The 19,923-nt window shown below is 37.4% G+C and overlaps 1 protein-coding gene across 1 annotated transcript in view; it reads left to right on the top strand.

Moving 5' to 3' along the window:
- MED13L (mediator complex subunit 13 like) overlaps nt 1–19,923 on the top strand; it is a 207,120-nt gene that overhangs the window by 134,881 nt on the left and 52,316 nt on the right. The window contains exons 5-7 of the mRNA XM_026075278.1: nt 15,848–15,993; nt 17,049–17,243; nt 17,653–17,844. Of these exons, the coding sequence (XP_025931063.1) occupies nt 15,848–15,993; nt 17,049–17,243; nt 17,653–17,844 (533 nt within the window). The remainder of the gene's footprint in view (nt 1–15,847; nt 15,994–17,048; nt 17,244–17,652; nt 17,845–19,923) is intronic.

Genomic DNA, 19,923 nt, shown 5'->3' with positions numbered 1-19,923 from the left:
TTTGAACTGGCAGGGATCCTGAGTCAGCAGTATGGATGGCAATATAGGCCAAGACAGAGGCACTGGTTTTTAGAGACTAAGCCTACTTAGGGCTTACAGAAAGTTCTCATGCATTTTCAGAACTGAGAAATCAGTAACTGTTTTTAGTTGGCTTCCTTCTGGGTTTTCACAATTTAAGACTGAAATGAATAAACAATACTGGTTCTCCTTTCTCTGGGAGTCATTTTATTTCATGGTGTCGCAATTTGAATCAGGGCTGTTTTAGTTCATGAAGCCTTCTGTTTGGTTAAGCATACTTTGCAGCACTATTTGTAGTTTAATTCTTGTAAAAGCATATGATTGGTATGCCAGGCATTTATAGAAAATATTTCTACCACAGAAATGGTTGTGTGTGTGTCTCTCTGTGTGTGTCTTCAGCAGCCATTTGCTTGTTCTTAATACAAGGAAAAAAATAAGGAAATAATTTCTATTGTAAGATTACTTGGTGGAAGTAAAAACAAGAACTCTTGCATTTAATGTGGTATAGTAGTTATTTGTCCTGCTCATGTGATTTTCTTGAATTGTGTTCTTGGCACATAATTTCTTTATTTTTTTAGAGAATCTGTTTATTGTACATTTGTGTATATGTTAAAGACAGAACAATTGGGACTGATGTAAAGAAAATATAATTTCTTTCATATGTTTAAGTTGTTCTATTTGTTCATTTGAGCATCATATAGTTTCAGGAGGTGTTTTTAATTATAGTTTATTTGAAATAATTTTTCATTTCAAAATTTTTATATGATTGGGCAGCTTATAGAAAAGGTGAATTCCTTGACTCATTTTCAGATTTACTTTTCTGTTTTAATAGAGAAATTCCTTGTCATTCTGTTACCCTTCAGTGTGTTATTTTGAGGGAAAGTAAAATGTCCTATTCGATTCTAATAGTGGTGAGATTTTGAGTGGTTTTAATAGGCAAAAAACTCAAAATGGGGGGGGGGGAGGCTCCTTATAACATTGTGTTGCTAGAGTTTACTAGGTTTGGGTGATGTCTTATATCTCTATTATCCTTCGTAGTGCATCTTTGCTTGTCTGACAGATCCAGCTTTCCTTACCTGTGATACCAAGTTACTCTTCAACATCTCCTCAAGAATGAAGTTAGGGTCTTTGTTCACTGAGCGAAGCAATATAAAGTAATACAGCGTGACTAAATCTGTTAAACTAGGTGTGTGTGTCTGCTTGGCAAGGTGGAATGAAATCCTGTGTACAGAAGAGTAATCCTAGAAAGAAGATGGTGGTTACAGAACCTGCAATTTGGGGGCTTTGAAGTCGGTAAATGAGAGGGGAAACAGGACATGTTGCCTTTCAAAATTAATTCAGGCCAGGTTGGCAGTAGATTACRTGTAGGAATGATAGAAACGCAGAAGACCAGGTGACACAGGAAAAAAGCCGGCAGGACTGTATTCAGAGAAGGAGGTAGCAACAGGTAGGTGAGAACTAGAAATGAATGAAAAGTAAAATAAATATCAACCTGCAGTTGTCACTTAAAAAAAATAAATTTTCAGGAAACGACTGGGAGCTGGAGCAGTAGAGAACAGGGAATATGGTTGACTGAATTGCATGGCTTTATTTTTAATACTCGTATCCCTGATAATGCASTTCTTTTTCTATTACTAAACGTGATTTGTGTGCCACCTGTTTCAGCTGCATTCACTCTCCAGGGACATCAAATGGGAGTCAGCATGTAGAAACTAAATTATTTGGAGAGGATTCTGTGATTGACTTAAATGTAAAGGGATTAATTGGTCTGTAAACCAGTCAATTAAACTGTACTCTGAAAGTGGAAAGATCACAAATGCATGGCAATGAATAAATTAATGCATTTTTCATGGTTTTAGTATTTTCTGCATGTTGCTTTAGTATGGTTTTGGATCATAAATTTTTTTCCGTGAATTGTGATCATACTGTATAATGGGTGTACATGAAATAATTTTCTGCAACTGTCATCCTAGAGGACAGCTGGTAGCTGGCTTATAGCACTAAGTTTAATATGTATTAGTAGGTATTTACATCTCAGGCAGTCTCTTTTACAGAAAACCCAGCAAAGGATGACAGGTTGTAAAGTGAATGGGGTTCAGGTCTCTCTCGGAAAAATAAGGTCCTTTGTCCAGTTTTGTTACTCATAAAGCAAAGAAATGCTGAAAGATTTAGATGCATTGCTTATTTATTTATTTTAAGTTCAGTCAAGTTGTAATTTGTTTCTTTTAAGGGACAACAAATGCATACTTTTATAGTAGTGCTGTTCTCTTGCCAAATTTCAAAGTTTAGCTGCAAGTCCTAGAAATATTAAAGCTCTCCATCAAGAGTCATATCTCTTGGTGTTTTGTAATTTAAGTACAGGGCTATTATCATGCTTCATAATCCTGTGGAGGTGTCAGAAATCTTGTTTTGAGGGACAAATAAACAGAGGAGAGTCAAGTCTTCCACCATCTGCAAATTGCATTTTCAGTTGTCATTTTTAATTTAAGACAGTCAGAGGCTACCTAGCCACGTGTTCTAAAAGCACGGGTGCCGCTTCAGTGCAGAGCACCCAGTTTTGAAGCTTACTTGTCAGAAGAAAGACTAAAATCTATAATTGGCAATGGGCACCTGCACTTAGTATCAGCTAGCTTTAGATTTCTTGAGATTATGTGAATCTGTGATGTAAAAATCATTGCATAATGTATATATTTCTACTTATTACTTGAGGTGTGCATTGTAAGCAGTTGGTTGAAAGCATACATCAAAACTGCATTAATAGCTTTTAGACTCAGAGTAGCATTCTTCCTCATTTTCCTGTGTTGAAGGAACATAATATAATCACATTTTCCCCCTGTTGATGTACTTACTTTGTGAAATAAACAGATAAATGTAATTTCATCTTCAGTGAACTGAATGACAACAAAGTAAGGGGTTATGTCCCTTCATCCCCCTCCAGTTTGACATATTTGTTCAAGAATATCCTTTCTAAATGGCTTTAATCTAATCTAATGCTACTTTGGATAATAGCATTCAGCTTTCATTGGGGGGGTCGAAGGAAAGAAGGATGCATTAACCTACATTGGCAGACAGCAAAAATAAGCGAGTGTTCAAACGCATTGCTAAAAAGAGGAGTGGCATTTGATATGCTGTGTTTTTATTTTTATAACTTGTATGTCAAAAGTATGTTATGTATTTGTTTGTGGTTTGGTGTCCAGCTGTGGTGACAGACCTTTGTGCATGTCTGGATAGCATCTTTGTGACTGGTTGGAAAAAAGTAATTTAAATTAAGATAAAGCAAATTAATTGGGGGGGAAAAAAAAAACAACTATGGATTGATATTACCGTACTAGTGCTTTGTAAATTAGTCAGAAAGCAAGGAAACAGGAGACTGCATGCTTTTTAGAAAATTAGCTTCCATTATTATTAGGGAAGTTTGTCTTTTCTTTTCCAAGACCTCAGATTTCACTCTTTTTGAGCCCCATTTTTAGGATTTATGTGCAACAATCTTACAAGCTTTGAGGATTTTAGAAAATAGTAATTTTAAAACTGCAGGCAAACCCTTCCCGTATTTAAACATGTGATGCAAGGAGTGTGCTTAAGTGGTGGTGTCTTTCTGTCTGCTTCACTTTCTTCCCTTGAGCTATTAGCAATCTGAGAATCATCTTGTTCATGCGTTAATTATTTCCCCTTATACTTTATGCCTTCTAGTTAGGTTTATGGAGTGGTTGACAGCTTTTTCTTTTTTTTTTTTCCATAATTGCTAATTTTTGAGGTCTCTGCACCCCTTGTTTGAACAGTACTTTGGTGATTGTTTCAATTAGCTGTTTCCACACTGAGAAGACATCTTCTTAGTTACTGAAAAACTCAGAGCTGTCATGTGCACAAAGAAGGTCATGTGTATTAAATAAAAAATGTGGTATTTCAGACTGTGCATACATAATTATGTACTAGCTGCAGAAAATAAATACTGTAATGCTCATATAATTCACAGTTAATATTCTTTTGAGTTTTAGAGATATTGTGAGTAATCATTTTTGACAAATTGCTATGGAGGTCAAGGCTATTTTAAGGCAAAACAAATTATCAAACATCCTAAATCTTTACCTTTCAGAACTAGTTGTGAGATAACAATCAAGATACARTTTTAGACAATTTTTAACATGTATCTAGAAAAGGAAAAAAAGTCTTAAATCATTTTTGAATCTTGTAGGAAGGAATAGAGGAAAGATGTGGTGACAAATGTACTCATGGGCTTAAGTGAATCTGTGCAACAAGGACATATAAAAAATGAACTGGCTAATGTGATTTTTGAATTGCCACCTATTACAAAATGACTGATAACATCTTAAGACTTTATTCCTAGAGAAGGTATAAATGAAGCTTAATATTAAGAAAATGAAGCCCCTAATGTGAATTGATTTATTGCTCCTATCTACATGTTAGTTAAATATTCTTCTCATTTACCAGCTGAACATGATTAGATAGCCAACTTGCACTAATTGTTAGCATATTAAGTCAAGCACAGTATACTGATAGAAACTGTGCTAACTTAATATGAAGTCCTTATTTTCATCACCCAAATTCTTACTTATTCGATACGTGCTAGTAACTGTCATGTACCAAATGTCAAAGCTCTCCAGATTTCCCCTGGCCTTCCCCCCCTTTTTAGTAGGAACTCTCTATTTTCGTGGTGAAGCTGTCCGGCAGGGCGGAGGTGGCTCGGCTGACGGGCAGGATAGGTGCCCAGCGCTGGACAGYGTTGACGTAGCCTGCAACCCTGCAGCAAGCAACAGCTGCTGGGTCTAGAGCAGCGTGACACAAATAGGAAAGSAAAGGATGATATTTTTACCCACTTTGTGACTGCTGAAAAGCATCTTTAGGGGGGAGGGAAGCCTCATTTTCTTTCAAAGCTTCGGCTGTGCGTTCGTGACCCACAGATGAATCAGTGTGCAGCTGTGCTAGCAAATGATTCCAGTACAGGTCACTTTATGAAACAGAGTAATTGATAGCTGTATTATCTGTGGTGAAATTACTAAAGTATGCTTAATTTAAGGAAACCTAGGGTTTAAACTTTGCAGTACTGAGCTGTTAAGAAAAGGTCAGTTTATGCCTTAGGCTAAAAAATGGAATAGTTGGTTGGCGAACCTCCATCAGTGTTAGTCAGGCATGTTCTTGACTTTTAGGCTATTAATATTCAAAAGGGGCTTTTTCAGTCCTGGTCTCTAGAGCAAAACTGTTCAGGGCARTTCTGAGGTGATTTTGTATGTACATAATATTTACTAAAATGCTAAGATTAACAGCAGAAAAGTTTTTGTTTTTTTTTTTTGAGTTACCACATGTAACTCTTAAGAAATAGTTGGCTAAAAAATAGAAGCATTTGTGTGTTTCATGAATATTGTGTGTCGCTTTGAATAGATATTCTTATCTGGCTGGATTCCCATTTTAAAGAGTATTAGTTCTTCTGTGGAAATGAATTTTCCAGGGGAGTCCAGTTCAAATACTGTGTCAAAAGGCAATGAATGAGACGAGAAGAAATTTTGGAAGGGTTATAGTAGCAGTGATTTTAGAAAATTTACATGCTTTTTTTCCTGATGATATTTTGAGTGTGCTAAAGCAAGAAAGATTGCATCCATTTTGATAATTTTCTAGTTAATTGTAATCCATTTTGTAGTTGTTAGCAACTGGTGTCACTGTTTTAAAAGTAAGTGGTAATACTGGTACAAATACGAACAAGTTCCTGATTTTGTTAAAGACATGCTAGTTTTTAATCTAAAGAATCTTAGAGTTTCTAGTGAGAATGTGTGTTTTCAGCATTAACTTGAATGTACCTTTAATAACTTTTATATTTCCTTTTTTTGGTATGCGACTTATATTTTGCTGTAAAGAATATAGCCTATGTTACAATAGAAATATGGTCATAACAACTTCTGGGTTCCTTAAATACGCAGGGTCCTTTGTCTTAACCCAGCGAATTCCTACTCATAATGAATGCGATAAACTTGCAGAATCGTTCTTTTGGCGTTGCAGCTTTAAATAGTTCTACATAGTTGTAGTTCTAAATCAGCACTGTTCTGAAGTGTAACGCAAATAAAAAAGAACACCCATTCAGTAATCACTAATGCCTCAAGCTATACATTGTGATACTTTGGAGAGTTCAAGAACGTAATGCTGACTAAATCATTTACCGACTGCTGAGGGAAGAATGTTAGCTGTGATTTCTCACTGCAGAAATTTTATTTCACAGCCTGCATGGGACCTCTTTCGTTTTGTGAATTTTATCTGGTATTGATTAGATTTAATAAAATGTAGATTTATTTTTTTTTGAAGCATCGTTTAGCACATCTAAAATTTTTGTTTAAGTATACTAAATCTCTCTTAGAGTGAAACTGTTTCTCTGTTCAGCTAATCTTCTCTGCAGAGAGAATATTTTATGACCCGAAGTGCCTTAAAAGTACGTAAATTTTAAGTGTTAGTAGGAAGATGCACATAATTTTAGCGTATTTAGCGGTACTGGTTGGTTTCCTGTAGTTTGATCTGCAGGTGGCATCCTGTTACAGAGATGAATCATGTCCCGTATGCAGAGAAGGACTTCACACAAACGTATTTTGAATGGGCTGCTCCTGTAGCCATGAAGTGTTAGCTGTAAAACTGCATTGCTGTACTCTGATTTTTAACTGATTAATCTTTATATTAACAGATTTATTGACCAAACTTTTCTCACCATCTGTCACTTTTTGCATATTTCTGCATATGTGATATAAGAATAAATCTTATCCTTGATCCGCAGGCTTTCAGCCTTCCTTTTTATTCCATGTTGCCTTCGGCCTTTACCGATGGGAAGAGCAGGAATTGTCCCTGAATGCAGGGAAAGGAAATGCGTAACAGTGGACATGGAAGCGTGCTGCCTAGTTGAATTATTCAGGAATGTTGTGCTAGTTTGGATGACTTCTTCAATAACTGTCACCAAGACAGTCTAGCAATTATTATATCAGTTCATCTTAAAAAATTAAATTTTAAGTCAAAACAGTGCATTTTGACAAGCCACATGATATGCATATGTGCAGTTAGTAACAAATCGATAAATTTCCATGCTCAACATGCAAAACATTTTTTAATATAGACAAATCAGGGTTTTATTGTGAATGTGTGGAAGATTTTCATTCTTTGTGGTATCATATTTCATTCAAAGGATCAAATGGAATAATACTGCTACCTCAGTTGTACATGAAAGAAAATCTCAAAATGCCAATAAGCTGGGGGAGCTATCCATACAATTTAAATAATCCATTAATAAAAAAAGAAGCTAAATACTAAACAGTTTTAACACACACCTGTTTTTATGTAGGTATAGTTTTAAGGGACAAAATGTTACGGCTATTACTGTAGAACATGTTGCACCCTACAGAAGTCGTGTGGTAAAAGCTTGGTGACCTTCTGTCCACAACCAGAGGTCAAAACTTCTCCCCTGATAAGCTTGGATAGTGTTGCAGTATAATACCTATACTGATGAAATTCTGTTATGTTGTCTGTGTATAGTCCAATCCATCTTTATTAAGGTAGTTAAACACACACACACACACAACTGTCTTAATCTAAGGCTTTATAAACCGCCAGTGCAGAGAATGCAGAGCTGTTCGTAATGTGTTTGTATTAAAGGTTACATATGTTGCATGTGACCTTTACTCCAGAAGAGACTGGAAGCGGATCCTGTATGTAGAGACTACAGTATAATTACTACTCAAAATATTAGCTAATGTGGTGTGCAGCACTTTCCCCTTGACTTCTTGAAAGTGTTCATACCGCTGTCTTAGCCCTGTCATCCTGCAGAGCGATGTATCCATTTGGAATATAAACTCCAGTATCCCTCCAGGCTAGCAGGTCATCCTTCGCAGACATTTTGTACAGAGAAAATAAGAGAAGGTTGTTAGAGATGAGATCAGTAAGTGAGAGAATCTCGATAGTGAGACATATTAGCCTTGGCAAGAGGTTTGGATGGTGACAACTTAAAAAGCGTTGAGATAATAAATCCGTGACACAGAAAGTGTTTAGATAATGTTATCTAAATGCTTTCTGCATTGCAAAAGTGTTATCTCAGTACTTTTCTCCACCACTGAGAAAACACTAAAGGTAATTAATATTTATACTGAGTTTCTATATGTGCATCTCATGCATGGTTTCAAAAAAATTCAGTAGAATTCAGTTCAGTGGAGAGGCAATTTACTGACTCATAAAATAATATAATCATTAAAAGGTTTGGTAATTCTGGGTACTGAAGTTTTTGGTCCTTTAATTAAAAAAAAAAAAAGAGGGGGGTTAGGGGAGAAGGAGTAGTCAAGGCTGTATGATTTAGTCTGCAGATTGGCCTCCCAAATTCTTATTGTCTGCAATACAAAGCTTTGTGACTTTGGGCAGAAAGAACGCTACAGAAACAGAGTGTCTTCCCTGGGTAACCAGGTTTCTCCCAGCAGGCTTCCTTTGTCCAGGAGACAACAGTTTGTCCCGTGAGGGAAAGCTGCGTTAAGTCCCATGGTACGGTGGAAGGGCAGCAGCACGGAGGTTCAGCCGGGTCTTCAGAAGATTGCTCCACTAGAAATCAAGTCCTGCCTGGAGAACTGCTACAGTTCGGTGCTGCAACCTTCTTTCCTAATGCACGGTGCCTGCTGGATGTAGCTGAGCAGAAAATTGTTGCTCAGTAGTATCTAATACATGGAGTTATAGAGCAGGAACTAGACTCTAGGATGGCCTTTCAAATATTTAAATATAGGCCTACATGTGAGAGACAATAAGACAGAGAAACCAATTGTGAGTTTCATGACTGATACAGAAATCTGGTCAGCTTGGTACTACCTACCATTTGCTGGAAGGATGTTGCGACAATTTTGGAATACATTTGATGCATCTCTAGAAGTGCTTTCCATGTTGGTTTAGTTCTGGTTTTTGAGCACTGTTACAAATTATGCCATGTTTCGGAAATGCTTGTACTTTGTGCACTACTGAAGTTGTACTTCTGAATAATTTACCTTGTCTTATTTCAGCTTGAGCAACATTCAAAGTGCATCTGGTAGGTAGAGAGTAAATTACGGGTCAACTGTGAGTTTGAGAAAGGATCACATAAATTTTTGGCCTCTCAGACTGCATCTGCACTAGTTACTAGACCAGACAGGTTGTGGTCTCAAGAGCTGGCCTGCAGTCATCTGGGCTGCTCTGTCGTTGCATGCTCCCTGCTTGGCTTTGACCACTGCCAACTAGCCCTCTTCCAAGGCAATGCCCAGGAGAGGTTTTGGGGATAGCACAGGCCAAGGACTGTTTCCAGGAAAGCAGTGGAGATAATGGTTCCCTTTTGGGGAGGGATGAAGAGGGCTTAGCCATATGGACATGAGCTATTCCAGACCATTTTCCCTAAGGGCCAGAAAATGGATCTTGACCTTTTTTATTTTGCTGCTATTGATGAAGTCTCAGATCCAGGTCCTTTTCCACACTCTGGGTGCTTGTGAAGAAGCTTTCTCTGCTAGCACAGTTGCCAGACAAGTCCCTGTAATACTAATTCCTGAATTGGACCTTATCTGTCCTAGAGAAATGTATGGCAAATCTGGGCACTGTGAGAGTGCACCATTACTCTGAATTTAAGGATAGCCCACGTGTTGGAATGGAAGCTGCGACTGACTTGTGATAGAAAGAAGTAGCTTATTCTGCAATCAAACCCGAAGGCCTTTTTCTCCTGTTCCCTTAACATTCAGTTCATGGTGTTGTGGGAGCTCATTCAAATTCAGATACAAACCTCACCAAGGGTTTTTTTTTTTTTTAATCTCCCGACTATCTTAAGAGGTAATTTTAACACTCCTCTCTGGGCTGTTAAACTCCTCACACCTGTTCGTGAATGTTTTTGACTGTAGGTGCGTCCAGGTGCTGCCATCTCCTGTCCAGACCATCACTGTGACCTGCTAGTAACCGCCCTGCTGCTTTAGACAAGCCCAGAGGGGAAATTACTTCCTTATGCTCCCACTTAGCGAGTGTTATGTTCCAAACCTGTGCAGAGCCTTTTCATGCCCAATTTTTTATAGTCTATATCAAACAGGTGATTAATCTTATTTGTTTGATTGTATATTTTACTAACATATGCAACCTATTGCTGCTTCTTTTCCAAGATCAGACTTGCTAATAAAGTTATTTTGGGGTGATTGTGGGTTTGGAGATTTGAGAACCCAAAGGTTTTTTTGAGGGGAACTAGAACAGCAATACAACTTATTCTTTGTAAAATATAATTAATTACCCACAGTCGATGGCTTTTTCGACAGCTGCTTATAAAATAAAGGAGAGAAAAAGGAGATTGTCGGCAGCCTGGCAGCGAGGAAGGGAGCTTGAGCTCAAAATTATGGTGGCTGTGTTAGGAAGGAGAACTTTTAGATATGCTCCAAGAGAGCAAAAGAGACCCARATCTGAGGTTACATTTATTATAGTAAATAACAACAATCTCGACTACTGCATTGTTATTGAGAGGGTTTGGTTTAGGTCATGTACATGGTCATCATTTAGAGCAAGAGATAGTGGTTTTTTCAAAGTGCTCGATTTGTTCCTCGCGTGCGTCAGCTCCTTTTTCCCCCCACCTTTTGCAGAGCTTTGCTACCACAGTCAAAAAGACCAGAGATCAGGCTTGTTTCCCCCTAATTAGTTTGATACTTGAAATTGTCCTAAAAACAGGATGAATGTTTACAAACATGAGATTCGCAACTGTCCCATACATTCCTCTAAGTAATCTTTAGTGTCAGTATCCTCATTCTGCTCCRCATTGCACTTTCCTAGTGTTTAAGTAGGTTACAGTGTTCTGAAGGAAAACTGCCCTAAAGACCACATGTTGTACTGCTGCAGGTGTATAAAGCATTTTTCAGCACAGTGAATGTTTTCAGATAAGTAAAATAATAATGGTAAGTCATTCTAATAAGGAAAAAGTATTTTTAAATGTTCTCTTAATTTTTRTATCGATTTTCCTCTCTCCTATCCCAAAGAAGTAATTATAGTGAGGGGGGTTTATTATTATTTTTTTCTGCAGTAACTTGATTTCCAAATTTGTCATCCAAAATTAGATATTGCAGAATCTCTTATAGGCAAGGATTAAGAGGTTGTTGTGCGATTTGGACAAAATCTGACTTTGTATACAGGCATGCAGGCACAACTCAGCTTTGAAATGTAATTGTTTGTTTTGTTTTTGTTTTGTTCTTTTGATGAGTTTAATTCTGTGGAAACAACCTCTCTAAAGTTTGAATGCAGAATAGCACAGTTTCCATCAGGTGTTTATATAAACCTGCTAACATTAAAAAAAAAAAAAAAAAAAGACAATAAATCCATCAGATGTTCTCCTTTCCAATCTGTGTTGCATAGTTTAAACCTAGTCATGTTTTCATAATCCTCATCTCATTTTATATATATATATGTGTGTGTGTGTGTGTGTGTATTTATGTAAATTTCATTTAATGTATTTCTCTCCTTCAAAATAAGTCATTCATAGTTACTGAGCGATTGAAGTCCATAAAGATTATGGGAGGTCCTTGATACTATATTAACGAGCTATTCAGCTTCATTTTTTTTAGGCAGCTCAAATGTTATTTAAGGTAACGAAGATCCCAGTGGAAACATCTGAAAGACASATGTTGTCAGTTGCACATGATTGGGTGCCACATGGAAGGTTTGATTAACGTAGATAATATTTATTGGAAGGTTTTTGTGTGTTACACGTCTTGTTTGCTTTGTATGACAAATGCACAGCACCACCCCCCCATAACAACACAAGGACATAGATATTTGCTTCTGTTACAAAGGATTGTATGACATCGCTTTTACTTCTTAGGACTTTCCTTCTCTTATTTCATTACTTTAAAAAAGGAAGGATATAAATCTATTTTGAAGAGCAGGTTCAAAATTAAGTGAAATGGRTAATAAAGGAGACAGTACTACAAGAAACAAAATATTTGTCGCTGTAATTAGGGAGTGATTAATTTTTTTTCAATTTCCATTAATAGAAGTCTTTCATTTAAGCAATGATTTTAATTTTAGTAAGTCTCTCAGTGCATATAGTGGAAATATTCCAAAAAGTAGATGCTCAAGTATTTTGCTGGCTCAAGATCACAGTGCCCAGCATTTTTCAGAGCTCAGCCTTAATGCAGCTATAGTTGGAAATAACTTAAAATATTCCACCCAGCCCCTGTTTGGGAAGATGACATTGTAGCTGAGTCAACCATCTCTTGCCTACAAAGAAAAGAAAGGTTTCTAAAAAGGTAACTGTGAAAAGGAGACGAGGATTTCTGCATAGTGTGACCGGAGTACAAACGCAGATACACGCTCTGGTTTTTGTTGTTGTTTTTTGTTTAATGTTTTAATGTTATAAAATAGCATGAAAAGAATAGGTCTTACTAAATCCATATTGACATTTCCTGATGGAAAACTGCTGTGGCTACCACCAGCACTGTTTRTATGAGTGAAAAAAACAAGGAGAGGAAGAACATAACCCAAACACTAAATGGTAGGTAGCYGAATGAACCCATCTAAAGTATATTTCATACCAAGTTCATGGTACTTTCTCTAAACATAGCTGCTACACTCTCAGCATAAATAATTTTAAATGCCCCCAAATTTGTTTTTATTTTTTTAATGCATCAGAGCTTCAGACTGATTCTGGTTTCTGATTTGGAACTTCTAGGGAATATGACCCTCTCCCGATGAACAGATCGGGAATGTCTGGTGGTTTGCTCCGAATGGTGACCGTACTCTCACATGTTCACCTCAAGAAACTTGGTCCGTCTCCGTAGCCTTTCCTCTGGGTAGCAGGGAAGACTCAAAAGCCTGATTTCGAAACTAGTTTTGTGCTTTGGGTAATCCGTTAATTCATGCAGAACAAGCCTATAATGCAGCTATTGAAACTTGCTAGTATTTTTATTATCGTATTTGTTTTGAACAGATAAGTTGACAGCTCAGGGCAATGCAACAGACTGCAGGATGGGCAGAAATAGCTTGGAAGCTGTTTCTCATGCCGCTGGTGGTCTCTAGTACTGTGAGTGTAAGGGAGGTGGAGTAACTCTAAGAATCCATAGTCTGTTTTATGAATATGTCGAGCTATAGCTAAACATTATTAAAAGTAAAGTCCCAGTGCTCAGTCTGCTTGTGAAAGTTGACTTTTTTAGTTCTCTTCTGCTTGCATTTTACTCGGGGATCTGTCTTACATTTGTAGCAAGAGTGATTTCTGCAGCTTGGTATTTAAGGAATTGTGTGAAATGTTCTGAAGACAGGAATGTCAGCAAGCTGCAGTGTGCATGCCTGAGTGGGGTACTTCACAGAGCGCGCCCATGCTATGGTCTTGAAATAAAATTCTTATTTGTTACTAAAGTAAATATTTTACTCACAATCTGCCAGAAGCTTATTAGGAGGATAGGAAGTCCCCGAGCCTTGATCTTTATTATTTTTGGTCTTGAAAGCCGAGCTTATAGCAATGAGTCTGGCACCGGAGGGAACATACAATTTATGTAACTGCCCTCTTGTCTTGCAAAGCGCTGCGAGATCGCCCCCGGGAGGAAGGACCAGGACCGGGGAGCGGGAGATGAGCCTTGGTGCTGGGCGCACGCGGGCTGTCTCGCCGTTTGCTCGCTGAGCAGAGCCCTGCTTGCCCTTGGGACTCGTTAACTGGGGTCAGAATGGACGGAAGAAGGATACTTCCGTGAGTGAGATTGGTTGGTTCTCCTGTTTGCATCCGAGCATGATACAGTTTAGGTGTAGCGCTGAAAATGATCCGGTGTTAACTGCTCAAGCCTTTCTTGCTGGTAGTGAATGGTAATACTCATTACGACTTTTTTCTTTTCAGTCTGTCATATTTGCAGGAATGTAAAACAGACCTCATACTATATTTTCATCTTTCCTGTAATTGGCTGTTTAATTTTTTGTTTATCTGAAGCTATTTAATTTCATTTTCTGAACTTAACGATTAATTCACTTTGGCATTAGCTGATTTGTAGTCAAAGAGGTTACAGTGGGACGTATTCTTTTCCTTGCAGAAACAACCGAATCATTGGCTTTTCAACTCTTGTTTTGTCTCTTTCTTATTCTGACAGTGTTTATGGATGGTTGTGAATGTTGCGTAGGATTGGTAGGATTGCGCATGGTTTGTTCATGCCAGACCRATTTGCAGGAGACTTGAAAGAGTCACTGTGCACTCCCAAAAGGCAGTTTTTCCCTCCGTTCAATAGCAGACGAACAGTCAACACTGTAGGAAGCTTTCAGATTCGGGAGGATTTCTGTGTAATATCCTGAAAACACGAGATGGAAATGACTCCTTTACAAATAGCTTTGTTCTCCCCTTTAGAAAGGCTGACCTGCTGCACGCTGAACTATTTGCAGAGATTATCCCAACTTGATCTTGGACCAGATTTCTCATCACTTTTTAATTATGAGCTTCTTTATATTAAGGACTATCATCCTATGTCAGGAAACTAATGGGTTTTGATTAAATAGTTGAGGTTTTCTTTTATTTTTATAGTTCCTGTATGCACAGAAATCCTTTCTTTAAATGTTTCATTTATTTGTTTTTCCTCTTGGGATAAGATAACCAGAAATAAATAGCCAGCATCTATGACCCATTTTGTTCCCTCCACCTTGCTTGCCGCATAAATGAATGATTAAGTCTACAGTACTGATGATAGAGCACTATAACTTGAAATTTCTTTCTCTTGTGAAAATGGAAATCTAATGAAAAATTTTATTTCATAGCATTAAATGATCACTACAAAGTACCTCTGAGTACAGGATGATAGCATCAAGGAAGTCTAATTTTTATCTTTCATTTAAGTAACCTTTTCTCTCTCAGCTGACTGTTTGTTCTTTTTATTGCAGTAGTATTTGAGGCTAACAGAAGGGTAACCTGCTTTACAGGATGAAAACTTGTTCTACACAATGGATAGAGTCGTTCAGAGGTTTAGTGAGATTAAAACAGCTTCCTATTCTAGACCATCAGTGTCTCAGTTTAAAAAGAGCTGACAGTAGTAGAGTGGTTGGTTGACTTAAATACTGAAATGAAATTGTTACAGTTGCCTGTGTTATTTCCTTTTGGGGAAGGTAGTTAAGAGCTGTCTTAAAAACACTCATTACGTTATGGCTGGCCCCGTGCCAAAGCCAACAGCTATGAAAGTATATGCAGCTATTGTATTGGACAGAAAAATAACTGCATAATTACCACGTCAGCTCTGTAAATTTTCGGTTAATTAAAACGATGATGAAAAGCGTGAAATGTTTTGTTCTATTTTTCTTGTGGCTTTGTGACAAAGAAAATTTAAGCAAATAGTTAGCTATTCTGTGGGTAGAATAAAGCGGGAACATTTTAAATACCATCCATTTAAAATTATGTTTAATGATCAGTGGCAAATCCATGGTTCATCTTAGACCATTCTCAATTCCCTGTGATATTCATGTGCTTTTATTTCCTGTAATAGCAGTGTAAGGTAAATGTCTTTCCTATTGCACTGTTCAGCTAGAATCCATTGCAAAATTAATTTGAAAGAATTCCATTCTGAACCTTTGTTTTTACTTCTTGAATCCTGTTTATAATCCCATTTGTTTGTAATCATCACCCTTTAACCAGTAGGAAAACAAATCTCAGAGATAGGTGTCAGCACTGTTGAACCGTTGTCTAGGGGACGGGTCATTCTAATGTACAAGTTTATCAATCATTCTGTGAACCTGTACTCCGTAGGCACAAGTGAAAAGACAGAAAGGTGTATTTTAATCCCGTTTGGCCTCTAAGGCGATGGAATCACTCCTTCTATGAGTTCATTAACATGTCAGTAAATCTGTTTCATCTCCCTCCCTCCAGCGAGCATTTGTCGTGCGCCTTCACATTCTTTCTTCATGGCGAAAGCAATGTGTGCACCAGTGTGGAAATTGCTCAGCACCAGCCAATCTACCTGATAAATGAAGAGCATATCCATATGGCCCAGTCCTCACCTTCGCCGTTCCAAGGTAAGCGCGTGTTTTGAGGTCAGGTTGGAACTGCCTAGGTCAGTGGGTCAGATCTGTAACCTCAATGTTACATGGGTACACATATTTAGGTTCTCTGATTCTGGAGTATTTTTCTTGTATAGATTGTTAACTTTTGTAAAAATGGGGAAAATATGATAGAAAAATTGAAATAGCTATGCCTGTATATTTGACAGTGTAAGAAATCAGTTTTTTACAGGTTTGTTTTACAGAGTTAAGATGTAGATTATTAAATTAATGGTGCAGTTGTGGTGCAATGCTCTACATCAAAAACTTTTAGAATATCTCAGTCACTGAATTATCCTATCTTTACTACAGTTTGAAATTATTATTTCAAAGCAATTAAAGCAAGAAATCTATAGAGAATTAAAAATACAGTAAAATAAACACCTGAAGTCTAGAAGATAAGAGTTTATGCAGACACGTTTATAGAAACTTTACTGAGAAATAAATTTTGTTACTAAATGTAAACTTTTGACAGAATCTGACCTTTAAATTCTATTTGATTTTTATTTCAGTGAGCTATATTCTTCATTTCTCTCTCAAATCAAATCAAACTGAAAGCAAAAGAGTCTCTGAATGGAAATATACATTATTTGACAGTAGTTCTCCTTATTTGCCATGACTGTAACTTTCTTCATATATTGTTATCTCTATCCTTTTTAAGGCAGAGAAGTCTCTAGTATCATATGTTTCTGCTAAAACGCTGCTGTTCATTATCTAGCCTTCATTACTTCCGTGTATAGACAACCCTTTGATATAGGACGTGTTGTTTCAGTACGCTTAGATTAATTCATTGTGGAAATTAATAAACTAAAGTGCAAAAAGGTTCTTTTTTAACTAAGTAAGAGTGGCCACACAGGAATCTAGTGCAGTGTAGTATTACTTTACATTCATACTCTCGCTTTATTTTGCAATGGCTTTCCCTGAAGACAGATCCAGCATGCACATGGAACAGTGACTGAAGCTGGGGAGGCAGAGAATGGTTGTTATGTAGTTGAAATATATTGTAGGGACTGTTGTTTCTTATTTTGCAGTTTTGGTGAGTCCTTATGGTTTAAATGGTACACTGACGGGCCAGTCATATAAGATGTCAGACCCAGCAACTCGTAAACTGATGGAGGAATGGCAGTATTTTTACCCTATGGTGCTGAAGAAAAAAGAAGGGATGAAAGAGGAAGAAGAGTTGGGATATGACAAYGATTTCCCTGTGGCAGTTGAAGTCATTGTTGGTAAGTTTCAGTATTCTGCCTGAAGGATTATTTTCCTCCACATGATTAATAAAAAAAAAAAAAAAGAAGAAGAAGAAAAAAAAATCTAATTAATCAGAAACAGCCATTATAATTTTCCTATCTTCTCTTGTAGCTCTCTTGACACTGGAACATCTGACTAGTTATCTTGCCTCAAGCTTCCATAGTCCCTGTATCCCACATGCTATTATTCACACTATCAGGCTACTTTTTTTCAGCTCTGTTCTGGCTGTAGAGGGTTAGAGGACTTTTTATTAGTTTGTGAAATTCCTTAGGTCTTTGTATTTCAGATAATAAGTTTCATCTAATTGAAAACAAGATGAAGGGGCTGAGGCTGCTAAATAATATAAGGTAAATTTATTAAGACTTATGTTGTTCTATTTCTTTGCAGGTGGGGTAAGGATGGTGTATCCTTCAGCCTTTGTACTCATCTCCCAGAGTGACATCCCTATGTCACAGAGTGCTGCCAATACCGGAGGCCATATAAATGTGGGACAGCAGGGGCTTGGAAGCGTGAAAGATCCTGCTAGTACCTGCGGGATGCCACTCACTCCACCCACTTCTCCAGAGCAAGCCATTATGGGTAGGCAATAAACTTAGGAGGCTTGAGTCATTCTTTCATTTTTACATAGTTCATCATTAGTGAGGATAAATATGTGAATAGTAGCAGATTAAAGACAGAAAATAAAGACTGGAAGTTAAGAGAGGAGCTTTTCCATAAGTCTGTGGAAAATGAAGGCCTGTGCTTTAAACAGCCCCATAAAAAGGCTCATCTTTAAATAAAGCTTGGTGAATTCATTTCAGCTTGGTTTTCTAGAACTGCAGGGTCTTTGAAGTAGTGCAAATACCTGAAAGACTAGAATAGATTTTGTTCATGTTTCTGAAGTGGTTCATTGTTGCACAAAACTACACTGAATGTGCAGGAGTACGTAGCTCTTGTAAAGATCTAGAACTACTGCACCTAACTAAGCATTCATGTTTATATAATAAAAACTTGTAAGTGCTAGCTACTCTTTCTACCCAACACAGTAGGGTTTTAATTAGGGGCAATTCAAGAGAAATGCATAAGTCTCTGGAACTGGTGATAAAAAGTTGGGCTTCTCAAATGGTTTGACACAGGCTTTTGCATTATCTGAGGATGACACACAGAGTGCTGTGTAATATTTACTGGTCAGTTATGTATTTTATCTGTATAGAGTATGCCCATTTCAAGCATTTGAATTCCTAGTAGTTCTAATATCAGAAGTTCTCTACATATCAAGCATTTTATTTGACTCTCAGTAGAACTGAAGAATGGATGGGTAGAACCTCAATATCATGTTCCTCAGGAGCTGCTAAGAGCAGGTTGCCCAGGACGGTGTCCAGTTGGATTTTGAATATCTCCAAGGATGGAAACTCCACAACCTCTCTGGGCAACCTGTATCAATGTCTGACCACCCTAGCAGTGAAAAAAGCTTTTTCTTATGTTTAAATGGAACTTCCTATGTTTCAATTTGTGGCCATTGCCTCTTGTCCTGTCACTGGATACCACCGAGTCTGGCTCTGTCTTTACTCTCCTTATCAGGTATTTATACAAATTGATAAGATCATCCCTTAGACTTCCCTTCTCAAGGATAAGCAATCCCAACTTCTCTTTGTGACCTTTATTAGTAATATTTTCACAGGCGCTGGCACATCTTAGCATTTGCAATTAACTCTTATTTGGAATTAAGTTCTCAGTTCACAGAAGATTCTCTAACTTGAGTCATGTTAACAAAATCATTAGAGAGCACTCACCACCGGACAGCCTTCATCTGCGAGAAGCATCTGAGAAACGTTGCAGTCTCAGTTGCAGTAGAGTCTTCAGTACGCATCTGTCAAAGAGCATCTGTTTATACCGCCTGCTCAAAATACATAAGTGGAATAATGAATTTAAACTTCACTTGTGAAAGTATTCAAAGCAGTTGCAAACTAAACACGAGGGTACTATTTTGAACTTGTTGATTCGCGTCTGCCAAATTTTGCAGAGCAGTAGATGTCTCAAAGACATGAAGCTCCTACAACTTTCTGTGAGAGTAAGCATCCAGATYGGGGGTAAGGAGTGCTTTTAATGCCCTAGATGCTTCTGTCAGATCAAGGGGATCAATCTTGAGGCAAAGCCAAAGAAAACAAGGCATCACTGGCTTTGTTGCTATAGAAGCACTTGTTTGGATTCACTTGTCCATGAATGGTTTCAGATACATAGGCACCTTACTGCTGTATATGAACACAATCAAAAATATTCATCTTGCAATAAAGACAATAAAAATATAGAATTTCTATATCTTTTTAAATACATAATATGCCATTAATGATGTAGAACATAAGATATAAATTCACTTTGAATGGTGTTTTCTAAGGCAAATGACAGTTAAAATAAGCAAGTTAGCTTACTAGTAACTGACTGAAGCAAAACCACCAGCTTCTAAATAATAATCTTGTATTGCAGTATCTTTGTGTATTTTAATATGAAATACTGCTATTATTTTTAGATTTTTCGGATTCCTGTTACACTTGCACGTTCTCACAAGGGAATTCTGTTTTAGAATGTCTTTAAGCTATTAGAATCTTTTAAAGTGTTCATATTGTTCAATATGGCAGTCACGATTTCTGCTTTAATCGCTGCTATTGTGTGAGAGGACAG

This window comes from Apteryx rowi, unplaced genomic scaffold (genome assembly GCF_003343035.1).
Source record: "Apteryx rowi isolate R43461 unplaced genomic scaffold, aptRow1 scaffold_40, whole genome shotgun sequence".
In the NCBI taxonomy this organism is placed as follows: Eukaryota; Metazoa; Chordata; class Aves; order Apterygiformes; family Apterygidae; genus Apteryx; species Apteryx rowi.
The sequence above is the reverse complement of the archived record's forward strand: the minus strand, read 5'-3'. Positions and strand labels throughout refer to the sequence as shown.